The sequence below is a fragment of the Phocoena phocoena genome, chromosome 15 (assembly GCF_963924675.1).
Source record: "Phocoena phocoena chromosome 15, mPhoPho1.1, whole genome shotgun sequence".
Lineage (NCBI taxonomy): Eukaryota > Metazoa > Chordata > Mammalia > Artiodactyla > Phocoenidae > Phocoena > Phocoena phocoena.
The window spans coordinates 62,693,747-62,717,206 of record NC_089233.1 but is presented as its reverse complement, the minus strand read 5'-3'; the positions used below and the strand labels follow the sequence as shown (position 1 = coordinate 62,717,206).

The 23,460-nt window shown below is 49.0% G+C and overlaps 1 protein-coding gene across 3 annotated transcripts in view; it reads right to left on the bottom strand.

The window, feature by feature from the left end:
- The window catches only part of ZNF341 (zinc finger protein 341), a 43,140-nt gene extending 21,723 nt beyond the window's left edge, over positions 1-21,417 (bottom strand). The window contains exons 1-7 of one of the 3 annotated variants that reach the window (XM_065892550.1): positions 21,318-21,417; positions 15,698-15,808; positions 13,755-13,951; positions 11,014-11,163; positions 6,237-6,488; positions 2,374-2,569; positions 688-778 (exon numbers count right to left, since the gene is read on the bottom strand). In XM_065892550.1, coding sequence (XP_065748622.1) covers positions 688-778; positions 2,374-2,569; positions 6,237-6,488; positions 11,014-11,163; positions 13,755-13,951; positions 15,698-15,808; positions 21,318-21,348 — 1,028 coding nt within the window. In that variant the 5' untranslated portion in view covers positions 21,349-21,417. The remainder of the gene's footprint in view (positions 1-687; positions 779-2,373; positions 2,570-6,236; positions 6,489-11,013; positions 11,164-13,754; positions 13,952-15,697; positions 15,809-21,317) is intronic. The other 2 variants (XM_065892551.1, XM_065892554.1) reach the window with 2 other exon arrangements.
- Positions 21,418-23,460: the final 2,043 nt, after the last annotated feature.

Below are 23,460 nucleotides of genomic sequence, written 5' to 3'. Positions count from 1 at the left end.
CGTGGTTGGAATCTCAGGCTCTCTCTCTCTCTCTGTTATAAAAGATGAACAAGTATGTGAGAGGCATTAAAGACAGACTACACCAAACTGAGGCTTTCTCCTTTGCCTGAAAGAAATTGAAAAAATAATTTTCTCACTATGTCTTTCAAGTCTTTTCAACACCAATATCCATAAACCACCTAAAATCATCTCATGTCCCAATGTGCCACTCTGTGGGAAACACTGAACAAGTCCACCCCTCCACTTCACAATGGAAAACCTGAGGCCCAGAGGGGCTCCTTGCAGGTTCTTGGGACAAGGGGTGTCAAGGTTAGTGAGCAGAGAGCTTGTAGAGGCATATTCACACAGCATGGCTGTCCTCGAGGTCAGCCCTTTCTGCAGAAGCGAGACTGAGACACGCCTCCCACCCACAAAGCCCCTGTCCATTCAAGTAAATTCCTCCCCCACCTCAGCCCACTTGGACCTTCCCCATCACAGCAGGCAGGCCCCACAGATCCTGCCCACTGCTCCTGAGAAAGAAAAGGGAAAAATCATCCTGAGCTGGACTGAAGGTCTGAGAACCATGACAGACCAGATGGGGTCTTGGTCACCACCCAGACCAAGGGGCTGAGAAAGGAGCATCGCTTCCACGTGAATCCCTCAGCCTACCTCCCCCCAGGAAACGCCTGCCACACCATGCCTGGGTACCTTCGGATGTGCTGCTGCAGGTCGAAGTTTTTGGTGAATGACTTGTCACAATATGAGCACTTGAGTTTCTGAGCCTTTGGCTTCCCTGCAGCTGACAAAAAAAAAAAAAGACAAAGAGGGAAGAAGGGGATGGTGAGCCTGAGGACAGAACTGAAGGTGCCAAGGGCAGCTTCCAGCCACTCTACCCCCTGGACTTGGGGCCAGACAGCTCACACCCTGGGAGGTCTACACCCATGGACAGGCAGGGGAAGAAGCACAGGTGAGTCTCTCACAGTGCCTGGGGGAGAAAAGCCCAGGACACGCTCTGGCTGGGAGAGTAGAGCAAACCCCTCAAAGGCTCCCTTCTGCCCTAGGATAAAATTCAACCTCTCTGCTGTGGCCTATGGGGCTCTGCATCCTCTACTTCCTTCCAACCTCATCATTCTTACCATCCAGCTGCAGCGGACTCCTTGCTAACCTTGAAAGACTTTAAACATGGTCCCACCTCAGGGCCTTTGCACCCGCTGTTCCCCCCTTCCCTAAAATGCTTGTCCCTCAGATAGTCACAAGACTGTTTCCTTCTCATCCCAGACATATAGGCAGCATCATTTTCCAGCCTCTCCCCAGTACTCTCATAGTACTCTGTTAATCTCCTTCCCAGGGTGACCCATAAATATTTATTTATTCCCTGTCTCTCCCATTAAACTGTGAATAATTAAGGGTGAGGAAATCATGACCCAAGATGCTAGATTTCCAGTTTGTTTGTTTTAATATTTATTTATTTACTTGGCTGCACCAGGTCTTAGGTGTGGCATGCGGGATCTTCTTTGTGGCATTTGGGATCTTTAGGTGCGGCATGCGAACTCGTAGTTGTGACATGTGGAATCTAGTTCCCTGAGCAGGGATGGAACCCAGTCCCCCTGCATTGGGAGTGTGGAGTCTTAGCCATGGGACCACCAGGCAAGTCCCTAGATTTCCAGTTTTTGACACTAAGCCTAGCACACAGATGCTCAACACGTTTGTGAAAAGAAGGAAGGTTGACTGAAACCCCCTGAAGAATTCTGAATTCCTCTGCCTTTCCCCACTACCACCACTTTTTGACATTGCCCCAACCCCATGCTTACCATCTCCAAAGGGGTGGCAGACATCACTGCTTGTCTGCCTATTAACCACTCACCCCTTCTTCTTTCTTCATAAATCCCCTACATAATGGGAACATCAATGTTCCTAGCAAAAGAGACATTTCCCAGCTTCCTTTGCAACTAGATATGGTCAAGTGACTAAGTGTTGACCAATGAGATGTAAGCAAAAGCATCATGCAGAACGTCTGGGAGTGGGAGATGCCTCTTTTATCCTTCTTACTTCCTGGAATATGAAATTGATGACTGGATCTCCAGCAGCCATTTTACATGATGAGGTACCCTGAGAACAAAAGCCATGTTCTAGGGATGGCAGAGCAGAAAGATAGAAGAAATGTGGGTGGGTACCTGGTAATTATATAGGCACACGATCTCCAGATTGCCTGCCTCTGGACTTAGTTCGCACAGAACAACAAAATTGTATCATTTTGAAGTCACTCTTATTTTGGATTTTCCATTACATGCAACCAAACTTAATCCTAACTATCACAAAAGGGAAGACTGGAACTAAGCAGCCTGTGGATAGGCCCACGCTGAGGAAAGATGCCACGGCAGGCTGTGGGCCCACCTTCTGGGAGTCCACTGGAACCTTTGGTCCGTCGGGTCTTCAGCGATGGTGGGGAGTCAAAGGTGGCCACTGCGCCCCTGGTGGCGCTGGTCATGGGGGCAGCAGGGTTTGGTCCTTTCGGTTTGAATCCTTGTTTGCCGGGGCTGTACACCTGGGGGGTGGGGTATACTGGAGCCTCCACACACTGGTTTGGCACCTATAAGTACAGAAGAGTCAGGGAGAGTGCCCTGGGAAGGGAGGGGAAGACCTGCCCCAGCCAGTGGGACCGTCACTGTGTCCCTGGCTGATCTTAGCCACCCCCAATCTACATCACCATCCTAACTCTTCCACCTTGCTCAGTCACCCCAGTCACTCCCAAGAACTTCATGATGCCAGCAGGCTAGAAGGAGCTTTGGAACCAGGCTGCCTGGGTTCAAATCCTGACTCTGCCACTTAACATTTAACTGACCTTGGGCAAGTCTTTTAAACTTCTGTCTCAGCTTCCACATCTGTAAAATGGGGCTAATCATAGCACCCCTCTCACGGGGTTATGAGGATTAAACGAGTTAACAAGTAAAGAGCTTAAAACAGTGCCTGGCATACAGTAAGCACCCAATCAACATTAGCTGTTGTGATCGCCGTTGTTATTAGTAGTAGTAGTTTGCTTGCACAGGAGAACTAGGAAGTCAGAAGGGTCTATGCCCTCACCAGCAACTCCACTTCTTAACCGACTCCACCTGATGCCACACCAGCACACATCCCTCGGCCAAGAATTGACACTGAAGCCACAAGAAAATTACCAAATGAATTCTGAGCCACCCAAACTCAGTGACCAGTAAGCTTACATCATGACACTGGGGTGTGAAGAATTCATTTACTCATTCATCTATTCAGCATTCATTGGTCTTCCTGGGCTAGCCTATCCAAAATTCCATTTCCCATCCTCCTCTGCTTTATTTTTCTCCTTAGACATATCATTATCTAATAAATTGTACATTTTACTTACTTATCTTGTCTATTATCTGCCTAGTTTTGTGAAGGCAGAGACTTTTGCTTTGCTTTTGTTTCTTCCTCTATTCCCAGGCCTAGAGCAACGCTTGGCACAGGGTGGGGACTCAATAAATATTTGTTGAATGAATGAATTCATTTACGTACGTATTGGGCATCTAATATGGCACCAGTAGGTGCTTCTGCCGGGCCTTGTCTGTCGGGCCTTGGAACCATTCCTACACCTGCCCATGCTCTCTCCTGAAATGTAAAGGTGGGAAGCTGGGAACCACATTCCCAAGCATCCTTGCCAGCACAGTTCTGAACACAGATTAAGTTCTGCCCATGAGAAGCATCTGCATGAGATTTGGAAGGCAGAAGGGAGGTAGAAACCATTCTCCTCCGGCAGCTGTGCTGGGAGATAGGTGGGTTTGCAGTCATGAGTTCCTCCTGACCACTAGCCCCAAGGACAGCAGCGCAGCTGGAACCTCAGCAACAGAATCCTACAGTTCCCTCACCTCTGGGTACAGCAGCAGTGTCCTGGTTCTAAGGGCCAAGGAACACCAGCGACCCTGAAAATGAGTGGTGCTCAACAACCCTGACTTTTGCTCCTCCAGCCCTTCATCAGCTTTGTAAGCACCCAATTTCCTGTATTAAATCCCTTTGCCAGAAATACCTAGAGCGGTTTCAATTTTCCTGACCAATATGCAACTCAATAAATATTTGTCACAGTGAATGAATCACTCATCATTCAAGTCATTACTGAGCAATTACATGACTGCCACTGGGTTAGTTCTCATTATCCTCGCAGCTCTGCAAGGGGAGTTCCCATTCTAGAGGAAAGGAAACTGAGGTCAGAAGACCCTATTTCAGATACCTACTGTAGGTGTACCACAGGCCAGGCACGCTGCCAGGTGCTAAGGATGCAAAATCAAAGATGACTCAGGGGGCTTCCCTGGTGGTGCAGTGGTTGACAGTCCACCTGCTGATGCAGGGGACACGGGTTCGTGCCCCGGTCCGGGAAGATCCCACATGCTGTGGAGCGGCTGGGCCTGTGAGCCATGGCCGCTGAGCCTGCGCATCCGGAGCCTGTGCTCCGCAACAGGAGACACCACAACAGTGAGAGGCCCGCGTACCGCAAAAAAAAAAAAAAAAAAAAAAAAAAAGACTCAGGCTCTGTCCTCAAAGAGCACCCTCATCTACATGGAAAATAAACAATGGCAGCTACCCCTATGCTGGCCCCCTCTGCCTATGAGACCACCACCGTCCTCTCAGCATCTCACTTAATTTTTTTTTTTTTTAATTGAACAAGGTCCTTTTGCGTTATTCTCCCAGGCTAGGGAAAATCCCCCTGCAGGCTCTTATAACATCACATGGCTGGTGGAGGAATTTTCCCACTGGTCTAGTTCTCTTTCCATATAAATGCTACCTTACATGGAATGTCTATATGGCTGGATTCTAGACTGAGTCTGAGATAATGTGACCTCAAGTGCAGGTAGTCTCTTTCTATCGTAACCATGCCCCCCAGCACTGGCGTCTGGCATGGTTCTGAACTCTTAGTGCCTTGAGAGTAGACTGCTTGTAGCTCAGAGCTCTTCAGCCGGGAATTAATATGGTACATATGGAACAGGCACACCTCAGAGTTATTGTGGGTTCAGTTACAGGCCACTGCAATAAAGCCAATATCGCAATAAAGCAAGTCACACAAAAATTTTGATTTCCCAGTGCATATAAGTTATGCTTACACTATCCTGTAACCTGTTAAGTATGCAACAGCATTATATCTAAAATATATATACCTTAATTTAAAAAATTTTTTGACTTTATTGCTAAAAAATGTTAACCATCACCCCGTGCCTTCAGCGAGTCATAGTAATAACATCAAAGATCACAGATCACCATGACAAATATAATAATAATGAAAAAGTTTGAAATATTGCAAGGATTACCAAAATGTGACACAGAGACATGGAGTGAGCAAATGCTGTTGGAAAAATGGCGCTGATAGACTTGCTTGACACAGGGTTGCCACAGACCTTCAATTTGTAAAAAAAAAAGCACAATATCTACAAAGTGCAATAAAACAAGGTATGCCTGTACACTGACTGAATGGCCTCAGTTCTTTACCTCTTCTAGTAGCCAGGCCCTTTACAGTGTGACTTGCAGCTTTTCCCATCAAGAGGGGGCACCTATTTCCCTACTTCTTAAATCTAAGCTGGCCTTGTGACCTGCTTTGACCAACGGAAGTGACACTGTATCACCTACAAGCCTAAGCCTCAAGAAGTCTTGAGCATGTCTCTTGCATTACTGCACGTCCACCACTGTGGTGAGAACAGGCCTGGCTAAACTGCTGGAGGATGACAGATGCATGCAGCAGAGCCGGGTCACCCCACCAGACTTATCTCACACCCGGCCGTTCTAGAGCAGCGGATGCCAGCCAACCTCCAGACATGTGGGAGAACCCAGCCAAGAGCAGCAGTTGCCAAGCTGACCACCACAGACGTGAGAAAAATAAACACTTTTTCCTATATACCACTGAGGTTTGCTGGATATTTCTTACAAGGCTATAGCTAACCAATATACCTAGCTTGTTAAAAAATATGAGACACTCACATATGTAATTTTTTGGAATCCTTTCCCCAAAAGGCAGGTATTCTCTTGACTGTCCTGAGCATTCCCTGAGGGCAGCTTGTACTTCTGCTACAACCACTACTTCATTCCAGTTTCTCGTGGTTTGCATTTTACATTTACACGTGTAATGGCTCGATCTGGTTTTGCCCTCCACGGTATCTCTAGCAGTGTCTGGCACACAGCTGGTGTTCAGAAAAGGTTCAGGTTACCCACGATGACCATGACCAGTTTCTCCCCCTTCACCCCAAGCCCCAGCGTCTGCTCACCTCCAAGGGTGGGTAGGGCTGCATTCCCAATGCCTGGATCTCCACCGTTCCACTGCCAGTCAGGGGTGCTGTGGCACTATACACCTCCACCACGCCATTCCCGCCAGGGTTGGGACGCCCAGGGGGACCCAGGCTCTGGGATGGGGGTGGTGGAGGCTGGGGGGGTGGCGGTGGAGGCAGTGGTGGAGGGGGTGGAGGAGGAGGTGGAGGCTGGGTGAGGTAGCTCGGCGCGGAATGCATGTTCAGGCTACTCTGAAATCAGAAGAGAAAATTAAAGTGTCACGGCCTCTTGATACCAGCTGTCTGATTTATCAGTGGGGAAGGACATTTGCCTTAGCCAGCCATGTGGAAAGAACAGCCACTCATAGGCAGCTCAGAGGACGGGGCTGAGAGGGGGCATGGAAACAAAGTCACGGGAGAGTTCGAGGAGCCATCAGTCTGGCGTTGCTATCCCTTTTCTCCATGACAGTCAGCAAAAATGGCCCAGCTTGTGCAGAAATGAGCTCACAGAGCAGGCCTAATGTTGTTGTCTTTAGAAGGGCTTGCGTGAGAGACTGACTCTGAACTGGCATCTGAGAACGTGCCTTGCAGAAGGTTTCCTATGTTGATAAGGCTATTTTGCCCACCTGGGCACTGACCCTACAACAACCCAGCTAGACTGTTCGCACAAACAATGTGATTGATGGTGAACCCCTCCTTCCCACATGGGGGTCTGGAATTTTGGTTTGTGGCTGGGTGCCTACGTGACCGATCCCCAATGAAAGCCCTGGCCTTAGAGTCGTAGGTGTGCTTCCCTGGCAGAAACACTGTGCACGTGTTGCTGCTCTTTTCTGCTGAAGGAAGATGCATGCTGTATGCAGCCCCGCCACTTCCCTGAGAGAGAACACTTTGGAGACTTGGAAGAACGTTAATTTTCTCCAGACTTCAGCTGCTGGGTCTTTTTCCCTTGCTGATCCTGCTGTGTATCCTTTTACCTAAATGAACCACAGCCATGAGCACAACCATCCTGAGTTCTGGGAGTCTTTCTAGAGTCACCAAATGTGCTGGTGGCATGGATCCCCGAAACACAGCCAATGACTTCTAGAAATTGATTCTACAAAAATAATTATTTTTTCTACAAAAGTAATCAAGCAGGTGGGCAAAGATAACCATACGTGGATGGTATTCCAGTAGTTTTTATAACAGCAAAAAATGGCAACGACCTAAATGTCCTTCCATGGAAGCCTGGCTAAACAGAGGATGGTCCATCCACGTGGAATGGAACAGAACCCTTTGTGGTTGTTAAAGTGATGGTGCTGGGCTTCCCTGGTGGCGCAGTGGTTGAGAGTCTCCCTGCCGATGCAGGGGACGCGGGTTCGTGCCCCGGTCCGGGAGGATCCCACATGCCGCAGAGCGGCTGCACCCATGAGCCATGGCCACTGAGCCTGCGCGTCCAGAGCCTGTGCTCTGCAACGGGAGAGGCCACAACAGTGAGAGGCCTGCGTACCACAAAAATAAAAATAAAGTGATGGTGCTGATCAATATTTCATTAAAGGATGTCTCTCTTAATTGCTGTTCCTTGGGTTCCATAGTCATATATGTCTAGAGAAAAATTGGGGGTGACAAAATCAAAAGTATTTCTTTACTGCAGGAAGAACCCAGGGACAGAGCAAGGGAAGAGGCAGAATGCCTCCCTCACAGCCTGGTTTGACCAGGGATCCTTTTTCTATTGGAAAATCCCAAGGAGCCACTGTTCTAAGGAACACTTTGGGAATACTGATGTAGGGTTGTAGGCACAAAAAGAGAATGATGTTATACAAAAGGCAAAGTAAGAAAAGCAAGTTCCAGAACAGTGCATATAGCCTGACCCATTTATATAGATGTGTGTATATATATAGATATGTACGTATTTTTTTTAATTTAATTTTTATTTTTGGTCTCATTTGGGTCTTTTGTTGCTGCACGCGGGCTTTCTCTAGTTGCGGCAAGTGGGGGCCGCTTTTCGTTGCAGTGCACGGGCTTCTCATTGCAGTGGCTTCTCTTGTTGTGGAGCATGGGCTCTAGGTGCGTGGGCTCAGTAGTTGTGGCACACGGGCTCAGTGGTTGTGGCTCACAGGCTCTAGGGCGCAGGCTCTGTAGTTGTGGCGCATGGGCTTAGTTGATCCACAGCATGTGGAATCTTCCCGGACCAGGGCTCAAACCTGTGTCCCCTGCATTGGCTAGGCAGATTCTTAATCACTGTGCCACCAGGGAAGCCCAGAAATAGCTTTTTTTTTTTTTTTCTGGCTGCGTTGGGTCTTTGTTGCTGTGCGCAGGCTTTCTCTAGTTGTGGTGAGCAGGGGCTACTCTTCATTGTGGTGCGCGGGCTTCTCATTGCAGTGGCTTCTCTTGTTGCAGAGCATGGGCTCTAGGCGCACAGGCTTCAGTAGCTGTGGCACACGGGCTCAGTAGTTGTAGCTTGCAGGCTCTAGAGAGCAGGCTCAGTAGCTGTGGCGTACGGGCTTAGTTGCTCCACAGCGTGTGGGATCTTCCCGGACCAGGGCTCGAACCCATGTCCCCTGCATTGTCAGGTGGATTCTTAACCCCTGCACTACCAGGGAAGTCCCAGAAATAGCTTTTTAAATAAATATATTTAAAACATACACATCTGAGTCTTTTCTTTTCTTTTCTTTTAAATATTTATTTATTTGGTTGCACTGTCTTAGTTGTGGCAGGCGGGCTCCTTAGTTGCAGCAGGCAAGTTTCTTAGTTGCAGCTCGAGGGCTTCTTAGTTGTGGGTTGCCAGCTCCTTAGTTGCAGCACATGGGCTCCTTAGCTGTGGCATGCGAACCCTTTTATTTATTTATTTGTTTGTTTGTTTATTCTTGACTGCATTGGGTCTTCACTGCTGCACGCGGGCTTTCTCTAGTTGTGGTGAGTGGGGGTCACTCTTCATTGTGGTGCACAGGCTTCTCATTGGGGTGGCTTCTCTTGTTGCAGAGCACTGGCTCTAGGGCGCACGGGATTCAGGAGTTGTGGTGCACAGGCTTAGTTGCTCCGAGGCATGTGGGATCTTCCCAGACCAGGGCTCATACCCACGTCCCCTGCATTGGCAGGCAGATTCTTAACCACTGCACCACCAGAGAATCCCGACATGCGAACTCTTAGTTGCAGCATGCATGTGGGATCTAGTTCCCTGACCAGGAATCAAACCTGGGCCCCCTACATTGGGAGCGTGGAGTCTTATCCACTGGAATGCCAGTGAAGTCCCTCTATGTGCATTCGAAGGTCAGGAAAGCCAGACACCAAAATTTTGGCAGTGTTTTCTTTGGGTAGAGAGAGTAAGGGTGATTGACTGATTGATTTCCCAATTTTTTCTTTTTTGGGGGGGGCAGCACAGTCTGGCTTGTGGGACTTTAGTTCCCCAACCAGGGATTGAACCCGGGCCCTCGGCAGTAGAAACGTGGAGTCCTAACCACTGGACCACCAAGGAATTCCCTGATTTCCCAATTTTAATTCTGTAAAGTTTCAAACCTACAGAAAGGTTGCAAAAAGAATACAATGAACAGTCTTTATACTTCATCTAATTCACCAGTTGCTACCATTTTGCTACATCTGCAATGTCTGTGTGTGTGTGTGTACACACACATACATATATTTGTGCTTTGTCAAGCCACTTGAAAGTTAGTTACAGACATCACGACGCTTTATTCCTTAAAACTGTACTCAGATGCATCTCCTAAGAACAAGGGCATTCTCCTATATAACCACAATTCAATGATCATACACGGGAAATTGAATATTGATATAATACTATTATCTAAAATATTCAGATTCCGGGACTTCCCTGGTGGCGCAATGGTTAAGACTCTGTGCTCCCAGGGCAGGATGCCTGGGTTCAATCCCTGGTCAGGGAACTAGATTCCACATGCATGCCACAACTAAGAGTTCACATGCCACAACTAAGGAGCCCTCCTGCCACAAATTAGGAGCCCATGTGCTTCAACTAAGGAGCTGGTGAGCCTCAACTAAGGAGAGCCCACCTGCCGCAACTAAAGACCCAGCACAACCAAATAAATAAATTTTTTTTTTTTTTTAAATTTTGCGGTACGTGGGCCTCTCACTGTTGTGGCTTCTCCCGTTGCGGAGCACAGGCTCCGGATGCGCAGGCTCCGGATGCGCAGGCTCAGCGGCCATGGCTCCCGGGCCCAGCTGCTCTGCGGCATGTGGGATCCTCCTGGACCGGGGCACGAACCCGCGTCCCCTGCATCAGCAGGCGGACTCCCAACCACTGTGCCACCAGGGAAGCCCAATAAATATTTTTTTAATAACTAAAATAAAATATTCAGATTCCTCCAAATTCTAATCTCCCCAAGTGTCCCAATAAGGCCTTTACCGCTTCCCCCACACCCCAGCCAATACAGGATCCAGCCAAGAATTGTAAATTCAGTCAGTTGCCAGGTCTCTCTACTTTCCAGTTGAGAATAATTTTTTTTTTTTAATTTTTTTTTTTTTACTTTTCTATTGTGTACTTTCTAGTGTTTTTCTAATGCACATGGAACACTTCTGTTAAGAATAAAAATAGGAGTCAAAACAACTGGACTGTGGCTATGAAACCCCAAAGTCATGTTCCGGGTCCCAGCTGAATGCGGCAGCTTCCCCACCCACAGCAGGGCTGGCCAAGGGGAAGCTGACAGGCCTCCTTAGCTTGAGGGAGAGTTGGGGCCAAGCCCCCTTCTCTCTACAAGATTCTGAATCTGCAGGAGTCAACATGCAGGCCTAGAATCAAGATCCCGTGAGAAACTGGCCACCTTCTTACCTGCACAGGCGGGGGGACCTGGGGCATGGGCTGGTCCAGGGACGTGAAGGCCGACATGGCAGACATGAGCACGTCATCGCTTACCAAGATGTTCCCCTGCACCAGGGTCTGGATCAGTGGGGATGGGGGCACGGTAATGTACGTGGAGATCTGGACAGTGAGAGAGAGAGAGAGAGAGAGGAAGGGAGAGGAAGGGAGAGAAAGAACACACCTGAGACTGTGGAAGGAAGCAGATGGCATGATGCAAAAGATCTGGGTTCTGGAGTCCCACAGACCTGGATTCTATTTCCACTTCTGCTACTGCTCCCTGCCATGTGACCCTGGGAAAGTCACTCCACCTCTCTCAACCTCCATTCCCTCGTCTATCAAACGAGGAGAGTAAGTCACACCTCCATGTAAGGCATATACCCTGTGACTCAGCAACAATCCTTCTGGGCCTCTGTCCTAGAGAAACACTCACACCTGTCCACAGGGAGTCCACAGAAAAAGAGTACTCTGCACAGCCTTGTTTCTAATAGTGAAAAACTGGAAATAACCTTGATGTCCATCAGTAGGAGAATAGATCAAAAAATACAATATAGTCATGGATAGAATACTATAGAGAGCAAGTAAGAGGTATTGCATGGAAAATCAAATTATACAATAACATGTACATTATATATCCTCATCTTTAAAAATCTAAAACGATACTACTATGTAATTCCTGTGCGTACTTAAGTAAGTATGTGAAAGTATAATAATATGCTCTCAGGTTAACAGCAAGGATGAAAGGCAGACCTTACAAGAGGGTGTCAAACATGCAGTGACTATTCCTGTCAGCAGATGTAAAGCGTGTTTTGTTTTGTTTATTTGTTGCCTTTCTTTCCTGGCATCTTCCTAAGTCATCTGTCTGGAGGACCCCTGGGGACAGCAGCAACTGGGCCACTGAACCCAGAGTCCCTGCTCAAACAGGATGTCCTTGCCCTCAACCAAGCAAGGACAACCCAGGCAGTTTAGGGACACACCCCATGTCATGGCCAGGAAAGGCAGTGACATGTATTTTTACAATGTCACATGCATTAGGCTGAGACAAAAAATGGGAAATCATTTTCACGTCCATCCAACTCACTTAGGCAGAGGGATTCGTGTCTGCCCATTAACAACGGATTGTGTTCTAAAGTTTTTTCCTTGCCCAGGACTGGAAGAATTTCCCTCTCTCCTACTGAAAAAAAAAAAAAAGGGGGAGTGGGGGGAGAAGGAACATTTTCTACTAACAAAACTCATAATCAAGGAGTGAGAAAATGACTGTTCTGTGTTAGAAGATGTCTATGGTAACTTGAAAATGTACATGTCCTATGGATCTGGAGGTGAACACTTTTATCTTGATGGCAGGAATTATGTCTATACAATGGGTGAAGATAATGTTTTAGAGGAATAAGGAGACAAGAGGAAGCCAGAGGGAAACCTGACCCCGTGACCTGGCATCCTGGGACATGCCCAGCCCCCTATTTTTTTTTTTTTTTTTAAATATCTTTATTGGGGTATAATTGCTTTACAATGATGTGTTAGTTTCTGCTTTATAACAAAGTGAATCAGTTATACATACACATATGTTCCCATATCTCTTCCCTCTTGCGTCTCCCTCCCTCCCACCCTCCCTAGAGGAGTCTTTAATCCCTCTGAGCTCCCACCCACAGTGTCTTTGCTCCAGAACTGTGTTCCTGACTGAGAACTCTGCAAGCTTCTCCAGATACCCACAGCCTGCCCTGTGACCTCCAGACTTGTATATCTGTCTGCATCTTCACTGCCTCCACTTAAAGGTCCAATGGGCGTCTCAAATTCAACATGAGCAGCTGAACTCCTGACACCCCCACACACACACAAACCTTCTCCTTGTTGTTTTCCCCACTTTGGTTAATGGCAACTCCAACTCTAGTCATCCTTGACTCCTCTTAAGCTCACACCCTAAATCCAATCCATCCACAAGCTCTGTCAGCTCCACCTTCTAAATATTTTGAAAATCTCACCCCTTCTCTCCACCTCCACTGCCACTATCCTGGTCAAGCCACCACTACCCACTGCCTGGATTTGTACAGTAGCACCCTAATCAGCCTCCTGGATTTCTCTCTTGACTCCCATCAAAATCTACTGTCTACAGCAGCTACAGTGACCTAGTTAAAGTGTAAATCAGACTATATCCCTCTTCTGCTCAAAACCCTCCAATGGCTCCCATCTCATGCAGAGTAAAAGCCCACAGACCGACAAGATTTGCCAGGATCCCCTTATTGCCTCTCTGACCTTATCACCTCTCACCCTCCTCACTCACTCACTCAGGTCTAGCCACTCTCACCTCCTTGCTGTTCCTGGAATAAAGCCAGCACGCTTCCACCTCAGGACCTTTGCACTTGCTGATCCAGCCCCCTGGAATACTCTTCCCCAAAGTAGCTTCATGACTATTTCTCATCTCCCTAGGTCTCTGCACAAATGTCACCTCTTCACAGAGCTCGTCCCAGAGCCCCATATACAAAAGGGCAAAAGCTCCAATCCCTCTCTTGACATCCCCTATCTCTCTGCACTTATCCTGGGAAAAGTACATCTCTACACATCTGTTTGGGTACTATCTATCTCACTCAATGCCATGAAGGCAGTGACCTGGTCTGTTTGTCTACCCCTGTACCCCCAGTGCCCACACAGTGCCTGACACACAGTGGGTGCTCAAAAAAGACTTGACTAGATAAATGAACAAACGAATGGATAAATACCTGGCGATTGGCAGGAGGCGGGGCCTGTTGGACTGCTGTGGGTGCTGCCGAAGGTGTGTAGATGCTGTTGGTAGCCAGTGAGACTGTGGCCAGGGGTGGGGCACTCCCCTGGCACTGTTCCCGCTTGTGGGTCATAAACGCCGGCAGTGAGTTGAACTGCTTCTTACACTTCCCGCAGAGAAAGACATCCTCGTCATCTAGGGGTCATGTCCACAGAGCAGCAGAGGGAGGGAAATAACGAAAAAAAGCAAGAAAAAAGGAGGGGGCATCACAGAGAGAAACGGGAGGCCCGTGGCTGGACCATGAGAAAGGCAAAGTAACGGCATCCCATGACTCAACGCGTGAGGGTCAAGCATCAACTCTGTGCTTCCTACGAGCTTTCAAACCATGCTGGCACCTGAAGGAATATCCAGCCAGGTTCGCCCAGGAATCAAAAAATTAGAAATCAGGAAATCGTAAGGTGGGTTCGCTTCAAGAGCTGATAAATTCAGAATCTTTATCCTGCCTGAATTTATTCACCAGTCCCCAAATGGGCTGCATGATCACACTCCTCAGTGCCCTTGCATCCCCTGTCCTCCCTGCCAAGCTGCCTCTCTCAGAACAACTCATTCTGCAAGGTTCAGCTCAGATGTCATTTCCTCCAGGAAGCCCTCCTCAAGCAGTGTTCACAGTTCCTTCCTCTGGGCAAGCCTCTCTTATCACATTTTTCCCATCACCACCATATTTCCTAAGGGAAGGAAATATCTCTTATTTATCACCATAACTAAAATATTTTCTGGGCACATAGGAGGCCTTCAGTGGATGTCTGCTGAATGCATGAAAAACTAAATCAATGATCAGCTACAGTTAACACCATCCATTATTGAAGGCCCACCACAGGCCATGCACTGTGCCAAGCTCTTGATATGTTATGGCAGAAATGTCTAATTGTCCTTCAATATTCACTCTTCCTTCTTAAAAAGTAATACAAATTTTAGTGAGAAACATGGCCATCTAGTTAAAGACCATATTTCCCAGACTTTTTTGCAGCTAGACATGTCATGTGACTGAATTCTGACCAATAGGAGAAGAGAAGTATACTGTCTACACAACTTCCTCCTAAAAGGAAGGGGTATGACTTCTACTTCCTTCTTTCTTCCCTTCCTGTTGGCTGGAGTGTGGAAATGAAAGCGGGAGGTTGGAGCAGCCATCTTGGACCGCATGCTGAGAGCAGCAGAGCCATATGAAAGAAGGGGTCTGAGTCATCAGGACTTATGCAACAAAGAAATAAACTTTAATCTTGTACAAACTACAAGAAACTTGCATATCTTATTTATGACAGCTAAAACCGAATCCCAAGTACCCTCACAAGATTCCTATGAGGTAGGACTATTATCCCCATTTTACAGATGTGGAAACTGAGGGCACAGAGCGGTTAACTCACTTGCCCAAGGTCACAGAGCCAAACTATGTGAACAAGGATTCAAACTCAGGTGTGTGTCTCTCTGTCCCCAGCACGGTTCCCAAGTACTCAAAAATCTTTGTAGAATGAACGGATGAACACCTAGACTCACACAGGGCTCTAAAGGAAGTTCATTGCCCTCTGTGTGTCGCAAGGGCCTGGGCTGTAAATTGGAGAGATGCATGCTTAGCCTCATAGAGGGGAAGCTGAGAAATGACTTTGGGTCAAAGGGACAAGCATTGCTAAGCATCGGGGCTCCTAGTCATTCTCTGTCATGATCCCCACATTCACTAAGTGACTGAAAAAGACTGTCCTCAGAGCTAAGCAGAGAAAAGTCTGAGCCTGAAGATCCAGGCTGGGAGGAAGGGGAGAGCCTTCAGACGTGAGAGGACAACCTGGGAACCACAGTGGGCAGTTCACTCCCACATCCCCTCATCAGCCCCACCTGTTTTCACAGGAAGCTACTTACGCTTCCCACTGGTGAACCTGAGCAGATACTCACCCAGTGGCTGGATAGCAGGGGGTGCATTGACGCTCTGGCCTGTTGGATCAGAAACTGCTCCTTGGCCATCCAACAGTGACTGGACAGCTAGGACAGTCTGATTGTCCATTCCTGAAGAAAGAAAAGCAGCCTTTCTGGAAGGTGGGCCCAGCATCCCGCCCTGACTTCACCCTTACAAGCCAGACCCATTGCAAGGCCCCCACAGCAAAAATGTCTGTCTGTGCACTGAAATGCTTTCTCTCCAACTTCTATTGCAATAGATCCCAAGATTTGTGGCTAGGAACATGGCCCCAGAATAAAGATTACACCCCCCAGCCACTCTTGCAGCTAGAGAATGTCTAAGTTCTGGTCAACGGGAGCTCTGGGGAAATGTTATTAAAAGCTGCCTGGCACGTGACCCCCCTTCTTTGTCCGATCCTCCATCCTGCTTCCTAGAACAAGAAGATGATGGTGGGAACTCTAGCCACCATCCCAGATCATGAGGACAAGGGCACTACACGGCAAAAGACTGGAAAGATTCTGGGTCTCTGAGCACCTTGTAGAACACAGCCACTGTCACAGCTCTAGACTGCCTCTTTCTGGACTCCCACATGAGAGAAATAAACTTCTAGCCTGTTTAAGCCACTGCTGGGTTGGGCTTCTCTCTTACTCATGGCTGAATCTAATCCGAAATGCAACAACCCCTCTGGAAATCATGTTACTAAGTCTTCCCCATCCACACCCCACAAATCCCACAAATCTGTTTGCACTTGGGCTTCTCTTGTTTTCCAATGTGTGCTTATTTTTTCAGTTCCTCAATAAACAGCGTAATCTGGATTGTGGTCGGGGGGGACTCTTGAGAAGCTGCCTACGTCCATGTTTTCCAACCAGTTGTCACTGTTGAGGTTCTCAGTAGTACACTGTCCAGCCGTGTCACCAGCTGGAAGACAGGCCTCCTCACATCTAAGTGGCCACCAAGGCACACTGCCTCCCTCCCCAATAACCCAGAGGGCGCCTCCTTCTCTCTGTCCTCACAGCCAACCTCTCACCTGGACACGTGCCCCAGCTTCTAACTGAAAGGTAACTAGAACCATTAGCTCCTGCAGCCAAACTGAATGCATACTTTCCCCGGTCACAGTGCAGGTTGTGTGCCTCCTGAGGCCAGCCCTTCTCTCCACCTCCTCCAGCTCCTTCAGAAGCCGTTCTCCGCTAGCTGGCCCATCTCACACTGTGCCCACAACTCTTTCCCAGCAGCGGCTACACACACTCAGGTTTCTCTAGAATGGCCTCCCTCGAACTCATGTTCTCATCTCTCCTCCCTTCAACATCAAGCATCCGATGAGAGCTGGCTACACCCTCCATCTCCTCTGCCCACCTCCCAGTCCTCCTTCAGCCACTCCAGTGGGGCTTAAGCCCCCATCATTCCACCAGAATCACCAAAGACCACCTGGCAGCATCAGACATTCTTTCTTGAAACACTCCCTTCTCGGGCTCCAGGGCGCCACCCTTCCTGGATCTTCCCCTACCTCTCTGCTCGCTCTTTCCCAGCCTCCCTTACTCTCTTCTCCTGTCCATCCCCTAAATGTTTCTATTTTTGAAGGCTTCCTTCCATCTGGCTCTCTCTCCTCTCCCTCTTACACTCTCCCTGAGAATCCTCACTTGCCCTCATTTAGTTCTCCCTAATATCTGGAGTTTCAAACCTGGGGTTCATGCTCCTCCAGAAGGAGCTTCAGTAAATCTTCTATCATCTAATGGAAAACTGTATGTCAGCATTTGTGTGCAAATCTGTACATGAATGTTCATAGCAGTTTTATTCATAATAGTAAAAAACTGGAAACAAGTCAGATGTCCTTCAGTGGGTGAACAGTTAAACAAACTGCAGTGCATCCATACCACGGAGCGCTGCTCAGCAATAAAAGGGAGCAACCTGTTGATACAATAAACGACTTGGACGAATCTCCAGGGAATTACAATGAGTGAAAAAAGCCAATCTCAAAGGTTATATACTTTATGATTCCCATTACATGACATTCTTTTTTATAAATTTATTTATTTATTTTTGGCTGTGTTGGGTCTTCGTTTCTGTGCGAGGGCTTTCTCTAGTTGCGGCGAGCGGGGCCCTCTCACTGTCGCGGCCTCTCTTGCTGCGGAGCACAGGCTCCAGACGCGCAGGCGTGGTAGTTGTGGCTCACGGGCCTAGTTGCTCCGTTTAATGTGGGATCTTCCCAGACCAGGGCTCGAACCCGTGTCCCCTGCATTGGCAGGCAGACTCTCAGCCACTGTGCCACCAGGGAAGCCCTACATGACATTCTTGAAATGATAATATTTTAGAAATGGAGAACAGATTAGTGTGGTTGGCGGACATCAGGGATGGGGAGCAGGGGAAGGAGGTGGGTGGGGCCATAAAAGGGCAACATCTTGTAGTGATAGAACTGTTCTGTATGTCGACTGGTTATAAGACTATAGGATAGTTTTACAAGATGTTACATTGTGGGAAACTAAGTAAAGGATAAATGGAATCTCTCTGTATTATTTCTACAACTGCATGTGAATCTACAGAAAAAAAAAGTATTTCAAAATAAAAAGTTTAATTTAAAAAAAATATTGGGGGCTTCCCTGGTGGCGCAGCGGTTAAGAATCCGTCTGCCAATGCATGGGACACGGGTTCCAGCCCTGGTCCGAGAAGATCCCACATGCCGCGGAGCAGCTAAGCCCGTGCGCCACGACTACTGAGCCTGCGCTCTAGAGCCCACGAGCCCCAAATACTGAAGCCCGCGTGCCTAGAGCTCACGCTCCACAAGAGAAGCCACTGCAATGAGAAGCCTGCGCAACGCAACGAAGAGTAGCCCCGGCTCCCCGCAACTGGAGAAAAAGCCCACGCAGCAATGAAGACCCAACACAGCCAAAAATAAATAAATAAATTTATTTTAAGAAATATATTGGGACTTCCCTGGTGGTCCAGCCTGGGTAGGACTCCACGCTCCCAATGCGGGGGGCCCGGGTTCAATCCCTGGTCGGGGGAGCTAAATCCCACATGCATGCTGCAACTAAGATGCTGCATACTGCAACTAAAACCCGGTGCAGCCAAAATAAATCAATGACTATTTTTCTTTTAATAAAATAAAAAATACTGCCTGTCAAAACTATGGAGACAATAAAAAGATTAGTGGTTGCCAGGGTGGGGGGAGGGATGAATAGGCAGAGCACAAAGGATTTTTAGGGCAGTGAAAGTACTCTGTACAATATTACAATGATGGATACATGTCATTATACAACTGTCCAATAGAATGTACACCACCAAGAGTGAAACTTAAGATAAATCATGGACTTCGGGTGGTTATGATGTGTCAATGCAGGTTCATCCTCGGTAACAAATGTACCACTCTGATGAGTTACCTTGATTAAAGGGGAGGTTATGAATGTGTGGGATCAAAGGTATACAGAAAGTCTCTGTACCTTCCTCTCAACTGTGCAAACCTAAAACTGCTCTAAAAAAATTGTCTTTGAAAAAAATACTGTCTATGTAAAACTCAAGCCAAATGTGTCATTCCCCACCCCTAAGTTTGTTCCTCTCCTAGTAATCCTCATCAATAAGAACAGGGCACCACTGTCCACCCAGCTAAAGCCCCTGGGGCACCCCTTAACCTTAAGGGATTCTTCCCTTAACCTATCTCCCTTCACACCCTGATTTCCGGTCCTTCAGCAAGTCTAGCCTACTCTGTCTCCCAAATATCTCTCAGATCCACTTTTCCTCCATCCCCACAGCTGTCCCCAGAGCCCAGGCCACCATCAGTTTCCAGCAGGACAGCCGCAGTGGTCTCACCTCCCCTCGGCCACTCTGACCCCTCCTGTCTGTTCTCAGAGCAGCCAGGGTGAACTTTATAATAAACATACGTTAGCTTGTGCAGCTCCCCTGCTGAAAACCCTTTCTCAGTTCCACACTGATGCCAAGACAAAGTTCAGAAGCCTCATCTCTAGCTGCTCATGTGAACTTCTGTGAATCCTAGACCTCTCTCCCCACCAGGGCTTTGCAAATGCAGTCCCCACTGCCTGGGTCACCTCTGGATCCCCACAGTTCTGCTGCCCTTCTCCTAGCCCAGCACGCATCACACAGTCCCAGGAACTGATTTTTCCTTTACCTTCTTCATCACTCAATACAGGAACACATTCTTGTAGTGAAAATTCAAACACTGAGGAAGTCCATGAACCTAGAGAGAAAGCAGGCCTCACACCATCCTGTTGGCCTTCCAGAGGGAGCCATCAATGACCCTGGCCTTCCACATCCATCACCCATCACAGCACTGAACACCAGCTGAGGTTATCTTTACTGTTTAACTTTTCTATAATTCTATAATTTCTACATCCCTTACCAACGAGTATTCCTGAAACTTAACCTTCCCAGATGTGGGGAGGATTACACATTTCGTGGTGAGAGAGCTGATCCTCCGAGATGTTAAGAGACACAGCTGAGACCTCCTGGGGAGTTGCAGGACTCAAAGCCTCGGCCACATACCACTAGTCCAGCCTACTTTCAGTTTGCACTCTAATTATGTGTATACTCATCTCATCCCTCCAAGAGCATTCTTGGGTCTGTATCCCCCTAGCATCAACTCTGGGCCATGGCCCTGAATTCTCTGAGGCTTCCTTTCCAACTCCTAGCAAGTGCACATGGAGGCTCTCAGTGTTTGCCTGTCTCCAAAGCTCACAATTCCCAGAGCCTGAGGACCATTCACATCCTAGGATCTCGCAGAGCATGGGACAACCAGTCGGTGCGGTGTTTGCTGGTTTGGGTCTGGTAACTTGGCGTCCCGGCCAACCACACCGTTGGCACCCATCCTTTCTTGGTCTGGGTTTATAATACTCTGCACCCCATAATGGTGCACAAAGTAGTCACCCCGTGTTTGCTGGTTTCGGTCCAAGGCCTGGCCTTGCACACAGGCGGCGCCGATCCTTTCCTGGTCTGAATTTAAGACACTATGTCAGAGCGCGAGGCACACAGTTGGCGCTCAATACAAGTTCTTAATGGTCAGGACCCCTCGCTCAGCCCCCCTCCCTCCGCAGCCGCTGCTGCACCACGGTCCCCCTGGATGCAGCCCCCGCCAGCCCTCGCGTCCGCGGTGCAGCCATGCTCGCCTCGCGGTTCCCGGCTGTTCCCTCCAGGAAACTGCCCCCAGCCCCAACCGCGCGCCGCCCGGGCCCTAGCGGCGGCAGCTGTTCTGGTCCGAGGCTCCCCTCCCGCTGCGCCAGCCGTCTACGGCTGTTCCGCTCTCGGTGCTCTCCCCCAGGGCCTTCTCTCTCCCGCTGTGCCTGTCCGGTTGAACGCACCACCCTACCCACCCCGCACCCGCCGCCGCAGCCGCCGCCGGGCCTAGGCTCCCGCGGCTGTTCCGGTCCCGAGATGCCCCCACAACCACCACTGAGCCTCAACTCCGCTTCTGTTCAGGCCCCACTGCCCCCCCACCCCTGCCGACCTCCGCTCCCGCGGCTGTTCCCATCCATGGCCCTCCCGCCCCGCTGGCTGTTCCGGCCCGGCGCCCTCCGCCCCGCAGGCGCCACGCGCCCTGGGCCCCGCGCTGCGAGTTCGCGGCGGGAGGAGGCGCAAGGCGGAACAGCCGCCTCCCCAGTCCCCGCCGCCGCTCACCCTCCAGGGCCTCGAAGATCGTCTGCGCCATTTTGGAGCAGCCGCCGCTGGAGCCCGAAGCCGGGCTGCGCGAGCATTGTGGGAGCCGTGGTGGCGGCGGCGTCGGGGCCGCCAGGGGGCGCCCTCCTTCCTCCTCGGAGCTCCTCCACCATCCCGGAAAACCAGGAATGGCTCGCGGGACCCCCAGCATCCCGGGGCTCTCCCAGCCCCACCTGGATAACCCAGTTATTGGACACGTGGACCCCTATCTCTGCAGCATTTTGATACCAACCAGGGTTCTTGGCTTTCCCCAATGAATGGAAGTTGACTAGAGGCCAGATAAGAAATTCAGGCAAGGCTTTATTGGGGCCCTTGCTGCAGCAGCAGGGAGGGAGAGCAAACAACAGGTTCCCTTGCTTGCTTGCTGAGGGAGGGCAAGCTTGTTCCTTATATGGGGTGAAGGTAGGGGTGTGTCCAGGGGTTAGGTGGAGGGGTGGTTTAGGTGTTTTGTCCACCCCTTAGGTGGTATTGTGTGCAAGGGGACATGTGCAGTACCCTGCTTTTGCTCCCAACACCCAGTTTTTGTTCCTGGTTCTTCACAAATGGCAGTTGGGTTTTTTTGTCTTTTTGTATCTTTGGGGTCCATAATTTGCCCCAACCGTGCATGCATGCACACAGTTATTTTTAGTCCCATGTAGTTTCTTTGCATTTTGTTGCTCAGGGAGATGTGTGTCCAGGTGCAAGCATTGCAGCAAAGGGTCCCAGGTCCCAGCCTGTCTCAATTTGAACCCCTAACTCTGTGCACTGACCCCATCCCTGTTGCACACAGGCACCTCCCAACCCTGTTTTCTGGACCTCCAGCCCCACCACACTGGACCTGACTCCAGCTCTGTGATACAGACCTCTGTCCAATTGCCTGAGACCCCCAACTCTGCAACAGGGACTGAATATTTCCACTGTACGCAGAGTAACAGGGAAGAGCAAAATCTGACTCCATGTTGGATCTGTTTCTTTTACTTTAACCTTTGCTTTTGGATGCTTTTGTTACTATCATCACTAAGAGGATGCTGTCTATAGCTGTAAGCATACATAATGGCTTACCTCAGGGAACCCCGACCCTCTGCCTGAATGCTAAAGTGCCTTTGTTCAGCTCATAGGAAGACATTCAGACCCTACCCATCTGTGAATGGCTGCAGAAAAGAGGAAATTAACACATCCCCTCTCCAGTTCTGGCCAAGCCATGAGATAGTTTGCAAGACTTATGGCCTTTTTACCTTACTTCCTCACCTCCTCCCCCTCTCTGTTCTATAAATGAAACTGGCATACAGACCCTGATAAGATGCTATTCTGGGACGTTACTGTGGTGGTCCCAGTGTGGGTTGGAAAACAATTTCCAGACACAAGGCAGAATGTAAGGAAAGTAGAGTTTCTTAAAGAGAAGGGTTGCTACAAGAACAGCAGGCTGACTTCCTGGTAGCCAGGGAAAGTCGACAATGAGCATGGGTTGCCTGTCTGTTTTTATAGCCAGGGAACCTGCAAGTCATCTGCTGACTGGACAGAGTATGTGTACCTTCAGTGTGCTGAGCGGGAGAAAAATGGGGCAAATGTCTTTTCTTATACGGGATGGGAAAGGGACATGCTGTTTGGGAGGGCTCTGGGACAGTGCAATGGTCACATTGTGACACAGTGATAGGAGTCCTGTAATTCTTTGTTCTGGCAATATTGGCCCTTTGAGTTTATCTTGTTCTTTGTCCTTGGAGCACACCACATTCCCCCCTCTCTTTATTTATAGGACCAATTTTTTGGCCCTATTGGATATCCTGCTCATGTCTACCTACCTGCCTAGCTCCTTCTCAGGTGATCGGGAACCCTTTTAGTAAGGAGAAGGGGCAACGATATCTCTGGCTACTTCCTGCTGGGTGGGGGCTTTTGTAGGGGCCCTGGGTTCCCGATGCCTGCTCTCTGTCAGGGTGTATTTACAGAGGGAGATGAGAGCCCACGGAATGATAAGGCGGCTTGTTCCAATGTAGTCCGTGTGCCAGTTGGCTGGTACGCTTGTTGTAGCACCATCTGGAATTGAATCTTTTGAACCTGTCAGGAGATGAACTTAGATAATGTGTTAATAATGCAGGGGCCAAGCAACAAAACAAAGGCTTCAAGATTA